An 8,706-nucleotide genomic window follows, 5' to 3' on the forward strand; every position below is an offset into this window, starting at 1 on the left:
TATTTTAATATTATTGGTTATAATTTATATTTTTTAAATGTGTATATTTGTCTTTTTAAAAATATATGAAGATAAATTACTTATTTTCTGCTTCATTTTTTTTAAAACAATCAACCAAAAAAATTAAATATGTATTTATGTTTTCTAAAAGCACAAACGAGTGAGGTCAATTGATCCAGGACACCAGAAATTAAGGACCAGGCATAGTATCATATATCACGAGATTTAAAAAAATGTTTAACCTTTATATAGATAAATAAATCAAATTCAAAGTTGTAAATATTGTGGTTCCCCTTAACAGGTCGATAGTGCAAACAAGCACGGGATATTATTGGAGATGGTCCAGGTGTTGACAGATCTTGATCTTATTATTTCTAGATCATACATTTCCTCTGATGGTGGATGGTTTATGGATGGTATGTGTCACTCTCTGCACTCCCATTTTCTTTCGCATTTATGATTGAACCAACACTGTAATTAAAGAGGGATAGGAATATATATTATTCGAACACAGAAATCTTTTAAATAACAAAATACTGACTTGTCTCTTTTTAGTTTGTGTCTACTTAAAATTGGTTTACCTGCCCCTCTATGAGGATCACTTACACATTTTTAAATAATAATTTTCTCTGGTGATCAGTAGATAATTGATAAATTGCTTTGTTTGTTGTTGTTGTTGTTGTTACCGTATGACATATGCATGAGTCATGTACACTCTTAGCCCCATAACTACTATCGTCTCTAAACTGCAATATAATGACCCTGTTCTCATCCATGTGTTGTGGTCTGCTCCTTTTTTTTATTATTATTTTAAGTTTTTAACTAGTGAATGAACCCAATTATTATAATGATACAATGCAGTGTTCCACGTGACCGATCAAGCTGGCAAGAAGCTCACGGACGAAACCCTCATGCTCCACATTCAGCAGGTCATCATCTTTCTATCTTTGTTCCCACTGTCCTATCATGTCATCACTTCAAGTATAATCCAAATCAGTACCTATTTCTATCTTGTAAAACCATAAAACAAAATTAACACGAACATATAAGTGTATAAGTATAAGTATAACTAAGCAAATATATTCAACTTACAGAAACTATGTACCACTAGAAGAAAAGGAAATATCTCGAGTGATGAAGATGATGAAACTACGTCAGAACCATATGGTTGCGATGGGCCCCACTCACCCCAAAACACGGCCCTGGAGATGACTGGGCTGGACCGGCCCGGCCTACTATCTGAAATAGCTGCGGTGCTAGCGGAGTTGGGCTGTACCGTGACCTCGGGAATGGCCTGGACCCACAACGACAGAGCGGCCTGCATCATCTACGTAGAAGACGCTTTAAAAGCAGGGCCCATCAAGGACCCAATACGGCTGGGCCACGTTCAAGAGCAGCTTCAGAACGTGGTGGAGGCCCACGGCGATATCGGAGAGAGGAAAAGCGTGAGGCTGAGAAACTTGGCGGCGGGGCGCACCCACACAGAACGGCGGCTCCACCAGCTGATGTACGCGGACAGGGACTACGAGAGCTGCCGTGCGTGTCACGGGGAGAGTAGCGGGGAGCACAAGAAGGGGTGTGATGGGACCCACGTGTCCGTTAGTAGATGCAAGGACAAAGGGTACTGGGTGGTCAACGTGAGGAGCAGGGACCGTCCTAAACTACTCTTTGATACCGTCTGCGTCTTAACCGACTTGCACTATGTGGTGTTCCACGCCGCCATCAGGTCCAAGAGTTCCATGGCCGAGCAGGAGTACTTTATAAAGCACGCCGTCGCTGGCGCTTGTCTGGACGAAGAATCCGAGAGACAAAAGCTCATCTTATGCTTAATCGCTGCCATAGAACGCAGAGTCTCCCATGTACGTCTCATTCCACCCACCATTAAGGTGTATTTTTATTTAAAGTGCATGCATGAATCTGCATATAATATCATTTGTTCGCCATCACTAGCTAACGCGGTACGGTATGTATGCAGGGATTAAGGGTAGATATTCGCACCAAGAATAGGACGGGTCTACTGTCGAACGTGACAAGGGTGTTCCGTGAGAATGGACTATCGGTATCAAGGGTTGAGATTGGAACACAAGGGGACAATGCGGTGGGATCATTCTTTGTGACAGACTCTTCTGGTCAACAAGTCAACCCTAATATAGCGGAGCTGGTGAGACAAGAGTGTGGCGGAACCGTAGTTACTGATCACAAGTCGCCTTATAGGGTTCCTAAATCATCCTCCTCCTCCTTGTTGGCTATGGACGAAACCACCAACAATTTGGTGGCCAAGCCAATAGTTTCTATTGGGAACATGCTATGGTCTCAGATAGAACGCCTTTCAGGTAGTTTTGGCTCCATTAGATCCTGAGAACTGAGAAGCTACCACCTGGGAGCTCTATGTGTCGTCGTGTAAATAAGCTCCATTAGAATTCTTAGGCGTCGTTTCGATTTTAGATTCCTCTAACTAATGACCTTCTTTTCCATTGTCGCTGTACATAGATTTTCCACCGTAAATGAGATTCATAGACTGACCTGCCTACATTAGTTGCTTAAAGCAAATACTTTATTCTGATCAAGGGAAAATCATTTTCATGCTTAGCTGAACGTTTTGAAGAACGCTAAAAATAAACTATGCTTTTTAAGAAGTTAATAGTAAACTCAAAAACCTAAATTATGCTCTTCGCTAATGAATTAATAAACTAACTGTGTCTGCATATTAACAAAAATATAAACTAGAAGCCTAGAACACCAAATAAAATAAGAGTTTAATTTTAATATTGTAAAATATTTTACATAATTATACAATTACATTTGTCACATTCATTTTTTTTATAATTATTTATGCGGTCAATAAAAATCTAATGTATATAACATTATGTAATTGAATTGAATGTATATGTAAAATTATTTTATAATAAAAATAATAAATCACAATAATTTTTTAAAGAGCAGACAAACATTTAAAATCTGATGAAAATAATCAGAAAGTACTTTTTTTTAATAAACAGTAAATAATTTTTGTATTTGACAAACAATTAATACATTTAATATGAAGTTTGGTAAAAATATTTAGATAAGAATTTAGAAGGTATATGATAAAAATCAAAACAAAAGTTCATTTTTCTAAGAGAAAAGTTCAATGTGGCCAATAATTTTTATTTATTTTGACCAGTAATTTTAGTTAACACACATATTGTACGAGTATATTTGAGTATTTTTCTTAGTATCAATTTATAAAAACACGCTGATATTTTTCTTTTTCTAATCATATTTACCAAAAATATATCAAATATAATTTTTAAATCTTTCTTGTGAATATATATTTCACGTGTTTAAATATTTCAAATTTTTATATTATATATATGACACATTGTTAAATATTTTGAATATTTATTTACATTTGTATTTTTATAATAATTTTTATCAACCATGTAAATTTTGTAAGTACCTATTTTGATCATTTACATGTAGAAAACCACTACATTTAGTTGTATCTAGTAAGTGAAACCAAACACTCTTAGTAGTACTCTATTTAAGTATCATTACTACTAAAGCTAATATATACACCAATTTTTAGTCCACAGAAAGTAAAAAATTATGCATTTTGTAGGTAATTAGTTACCATAAATTGACAAGCTTTTTAAATTTTCATTGGTTGATAGTGTGAAAATTCTACTAATACATAAAAATTAGACAGAGAGTACACCAATGCCAAACATTGAATTACCTTACTCGTATTACTCGTATAATTAAAAGGATTAATATTATTAAAGTATCAAACACCTTGCCGAACCAATCCTCTCGCTTCTACCTCTACACATACACACCAAGCTATCAAGACACCAAAGCAGCTTCTACCTCATGCTATCAAGACACCAAAGCAGCTTCTACCTCTACACACCAAGTCACCAATGATCCATGCCTCCAGCATGCTATCAAGACACCAAAGCAACCTACCCTTGGTTTTGACGTGTGTGATGTATTCAACTATTTCCTCATTGATCAGGACTCGAGTGGGTCAATTTGGCATCGGAAAATGACAGGTAGGAATGGTTGAATTCGATTTGCGTATAGACTCTATTGATTTCTATTGATTTTGGCGTACCTGTTATCTAATGTATGCAAAGGGTAATATAATACACTGGCATTTATAAGAACTTTAGAAGCAAAAGTGGAATCCCATGTTTTAAACTTTATCTAATGGAAAATGAAGTGCCAAAACTATCTTGGACAGCTAAACAGGTTATGCGTAGAGCACCAATCCTAACTTGGAATTGAAGTCTTCTCAGGCTTTTATCCACCTTCCAATTCGCAAGAAGGATGTCCATGTACTAAGAATGAATGTAGCTCTAACAATACTTCCCACGAGCATTTTGTTTGGGTAGTGGTTGATGAATAAATAGAACAAACAAGCCCCCGTTTCATTTTTTACTGCTTTAGATAATAGACTCTTCAAATGTGGTTACGAAAAATAAAATGGAAACTTAGGTAGCGTTTAGAAGAGACACAGAGGTTAAGAGACTGAGACTAAGAGACAGATTGAAATAAGTCGCAGTGTTGTGTTTAGTGTAAAGTAAGAGACAGAGACTGAAATAAGAATGAAACTCTAATTTAATTTGTACAAAGAGTAAAATTAGAATTAATTAGTTAAAATAGAATACTTTAGGTATAGAATGTTATTAAAGTTTTAGTCTCCTTCTCAAAAAATTCTAGTCCCCTGTATCCCCACTAAGGTACTAAAATACTAAATTTTATTATCAATTTCTGAACTAACAAATATAATACTAAATCTCAGTCTCCTAGTTTCCGTCCCAGTACTTCAAAACAAATGTTATCTTAGTGCTTTAATTGTATATTTGTATATGTTAGAGCAGAAGAGAAAGGGGAAACATGACAAAATGCGGCATAAATGTTGAAAGGTGGAAAAAGAGAGTACTCTATTGAGATCTCATGATTGATGTGAAGCTGCACAATTATCGTGCATATCTTAGGCCGCTAGAGAACTACAAAACCAACTAGTTAAAGTTTACGCAACACTTACACAGGTAACAGTTTATCTGTCCCATGAACATATTAAATTTTGTTTCCATGTCTTTCAGATTATTTGTCATTAACTGGAGTCGGTACAAAACAATATCGAACCCCTTTTGTGACGCGATAACGCCCACAAAAGCCAATTCGGCAATGTTAATAGAATCAATGAGGGTGTTTGTTGTACATCTACAACTACTAACGCCACTTCTCACATATCAGCTACATTTCTATATTTTTATTATGATTATTAGATTATAGAAACAAACCAAGAGTCCAGCGTAAAACAATTTCAAGAACAAATATATCAGTATAGAAGCCACTTTTATGAATTTCATTAGTAGGATTCTTACTCTGAGAAAATCAAATTTCATGTATATACATCAAAGCCCAAAGGATATCATAGGAGCAATATCTAGATCAAATGGGAACCTTGGAAGGTCTAGACCAAAAAGCCTCACCAAGACTATGAAATATGCATCATGTACTTGAAAATTTTGCTATGGATAAAACCAAGCGGAATAAGGATCATGTAATCAACCTCCTCCTACGGGAAGATGCTGGATTATTTGGATTGTATAACACCTAATTATTACTAAAATAAAAGTTCTACTCATGCTTAATTTGCTTATGTCTCGGTCACTGTATTCCGAACATTTTAGAGGGAAGTTCTCCTGATACCCTATTAAAGCAAATATTTATTGCAGCCGCTACTGATATTTTCTACCTGGCTTCATAAGATCGTTCAAATACAAGTTCAGCCAGTTTAAAGTATTCACAAACAACTTTGAAACAGGAATTCCAATATGAAATCAGATTTTGTTCATGTGTGGTGCAGTTATAAACACACATAACATAATGCCTGGTGGATACAGGCTTTATGTACACATATATGGTTTCCAGTGTTTAATCATAAAGTACAGACACTATGCACATATTCACAAAATAAAAGGGGAATATAGTAAAAACACTTACATCTAGGCCAGTTTCTGAGGCATTGTCATATTACGTCAATGTCATCAACATTCAGCCAATCACTAGAATCCTTGGTTTCGGAATTTCGAGCACTTGAATGCTCAGAACCAGCCTGTCTGCTTAACTGCACCCAATCTCGAGAGTCTTTTGTTGAAGAGTCAGACCCTGATCCAGTCTTTTTATAACTTGAAGCAACATCCTCCTCCTCAAGATCACTGAATGACACGTCCTCTTCATTACCAGCAGGCCCAGAAGTTCCACTTCCACCAACCATTTCAGAACTATCCTCTTTCAACCAGTCATCAGCATCATCCTCATCATATGCTTCATCCAAAAATCTATTTGCTGAAATAGATGATGATTGTTCTGCAGTCAGATTTACCGGTGCTTCTTTAATCATAGACACATCAGTAGTCTGAGTTACAGGATGTTTCTCCATCTCAAAATCAGATATATCCACAGATGGGGCTGCTTCAACCACAGCAGCTTTAACTTGAAGAGGAACTGATTCTAGTGGGACACTGGTTGGCACAAGGAGATCTTGGTCTCCCTCTTTTGTAGGAAAATCACCTTTTGCAGATAAATCACGTTCTTCCTTTTCTGTGCTTCTTTTCTCTAATGTATGGGCTAACATTGCTCTAGCTTCCACTATCTGCACACATTACATGAATTTCAAGTTAATATGTCTCTATTTTATGAATTAGTTGCATGTGGTTAAAGTATTTAGACAATAAAGTAAATATCATAATCTTGGTTATACAAGGCATGAACAATGGTTAGGCCATGAAATTTCTGAAATAAGCCAAACAAATACATCAAGGCAAGAACAATCACTTCCAATTAGCATTTCACTCACCCGTGGGGTTGATAGAAGATCGGCATCACTTTTGTTGAGTCTAGGGTGCAAGAGTACAAAATAAATCACCCAAAAGCAAGCATCGCTCATATATGCCGGACAAAGTTCCATTCTAAGAGAAGCTAAGCTTGGAGCTAGACTTTCAACAGCTAGAGCGTGTTCTTGTTGCACATCAGACAAATCAAAATCTGCATTGAAATAAAATTTTGAAGATAAAGAAGCAGAACACACACGTGACATCCTAATGCCATAACTCTTCTTATCCAAAAGAAGGTTCTTAAGATGAACAAAGCGAATTCTAAACAGTTTTAGCTGCTAAACATTTCGACTAGAAACAAACAAAAAAATGGTGATAATGAAAATATTGATTTTCATGGAATGGGAAAAGTAAACATTACTGTACAGATTACCAAGCTTCAAGTTCAAGCTCGACAGAGTTGTTAACATGTAAGAGAAATAAATCAATAAAAGCATACAGTCGCTAAGTTCATAATGTGTTGATGTTAAAAAGGATTAGTCTCTATGAAATTTGTGAGCAAAGTAGTAAATTAAATCACATCTAAATTTCGAATAACAAATAATTAATTAAGATTCAGATATTCCTGTAACCATGACCTGGAAAAACTGCATTTTGTGCTTTTGATTGCTCTGATTCCAAAAAAAGAAGTAGCATTCAGGAAAAGAAATTAGCGATGATAAGAAAGACAGAAATTACCTACTTATTAATTCTGATAACAGGGAAAAGAAAATTGAATATACCATCGGAATCGGCAGCGTGAGGTAGAGGGAAATCCAACCAAGTCTCGGGATGCATCGCAACGTCTCTGGCAAAGAGCACAACGTCCTCGGTTATTCCAACCACACCTTCGAGATCGTAATCATCTTCTTCGGGTCGAATCTGAAGGAAATTCGACGCCATCTTCGTCAACTCCGATACCGCCTTGTTCTCGGAAAGCTTGGAGATCCCACTCCTGAACCTCCCGCTGATCTCCGCAAAATCGCTTCGGATTCCAGCAATGAGGTCTTCTTCTTCTTCTTCTTGCTCTCTCGGCGGTGCATCCGAATCGAGGTTGCCTGCAGGATGGGCGGCGAGAGCGTGGTCGGCGGGAGGGGGAGGGGGAGCGAGGAAGGAGGCGACGCCCCATAACTGGCGGGAAATGGATTTGGTGAGCTCGGAGAGGTCCTCTTTGACGCCGCGAGGGGTGGATGCGGGGGACGGGGATGAGGGTGAGCGTGGATCGGGTATAGTCGAATCTGAATCGGGTTTGGTGTTGGGAGGATGGGGCTCATTGGCGTTAGGAGGGTTATGGTGTTGTTGTTCGTCTTCGTCGTCGAGTCTGAGTGAGTTAGCAATAGTCCTTGCGAACCAGGACATGGTTGATTCCAATCTCTCTCTCTCTCTCTCTCCAACCAGGTTTCAAGTTTCAAGTTTCATCCATGATGATCGATGAGTTCATCACTACATTACTGATGAGGACCTCTAACCTCTTAACCAGATAATACCCTTTGTCTCTTATGCGGCGTCGTTTCGCCCTCTACTAAACTACGAAGTACAAAGTACAAACATAATAATTTTCAATCATCTAACAGTTCAGTTATAAAATACATTGATCTGCAATAAAATAATCCACATTTTGACTCTTAATATATGATTTTAGTTTGACAAAATCATTATTTTTGCAACGAAAATTGACTCATGCATTTAATCTAATTTTTGTTAGGATATTTCTAAACAGGCATATAAAAAAAAAATTGATCACTAATACAGTAATACTTTTTTCAATTTTTTATCCTTTTGTTATTCTTGTAAAAAATTCTAAAAAAAAAAATAAGTTTTAAAGGAGTTTCTAAAA

At 36.7% G+C, this 8,706-nt stretch overlaps 2 protein-coding genes across 6 annotated transcripts in view; one reads left to right on the forward strand and one right to left on the reverse strand.

Moving 5' to 3' along the window:
* LOC107642685 (ACT domain-containing protein ACR1) overlaps positions 1 to 2,550 on the forward strand; it is a 5,710-nt gene extending 3,160 nt beyond the window's left edge. For 2 of the 5 annotated variants that reach the window (XM_016346114.2, XM_016346113.2), the window contains 4 exons: positions 302 to 416; positions 862 to 929; positions 1,095 to 1,886; positions 1,976 to 2,550. In XM_016346114.2, coding sequence (XP_016201600.1) covers positions 302 to 416; positions 862 to 929; positions 1,095 to 1,886; positions 1,976 to 2,359 — 1,359 coding nt within the window. In that variant the 3' untranslated portion in view covers positions 2,360 to 2,550. The remainder of the gene's footprint in view (positions 1 to 301; positions 417 to 861; positions 930 to 1,094; positions 1,887 to 1,975) is intronic. The other 3 variants (XM_016346117.2, XM_021122922.1, XM_021122921.1) reach the window with 3 other exon arrangements.
* LOC107642687 lies at positions 5,747 to 8,364 on the reverse strand. The gene is made up of 3 exons (XM_016346118.2): positions 7,613 to 8,364; positions 6,854 to 7,041; positions 5,747 to 6,649 (listed from the first exon to the last, which is right to left on the reverse strand). Exons 1-3 carry the CDS (start codon positions 8,226 to 8,228, stop codon positions 6,023 to 6,025), a joined length of 1,431 nt encoding a protein of 476 aa, XP_016201604.1. The 5' UTR covers positions 8,229 to 8,364; the 3' UTR covers positions 5,747 to 6,022.

This window comes from Arachis ipaensis, chromosome B05, assembly GCF_000816755.2.
Source record: "Arachis ipaensis cultivar K30076 chromosome B05, Araip1.1, whole genome shotgun sequence".
Lineage (NCBI taxonomy): Eukaryota > Viridiplantae > Streptophyta > Magnoliopsida > Fabales > Fabaceae > Arachis > Arachis ipaensis.

What these genes read in the sequence shown, in the direction of transcription:
- LOC107642687 (XM_016346118.2), bottom strand. Translation starts at nt 8,228, where the DNA reads ATGTCCTGGTTCGCAAGGACTATTGCTAACTCACTCAGACTCGACGAC. An exon ending in TCACGCTGCCGATTCCGATG is followed by an intron (nt 7,042 to 7,612) that starts GTATATTCAATT and finishes ATTTCAATGCAG; the next exon opens with ATTTTGATTTGTCTGATGTG. An exon ending in ATCTTCTATCAACCCCACGG is followed by an intron (nt 6,650 to 6,853) that starts GTGAGTGAAATG and finishes TAATGTGTGCAG; the next exon opens with ATAGTGGAAGCTAGAGCAAT.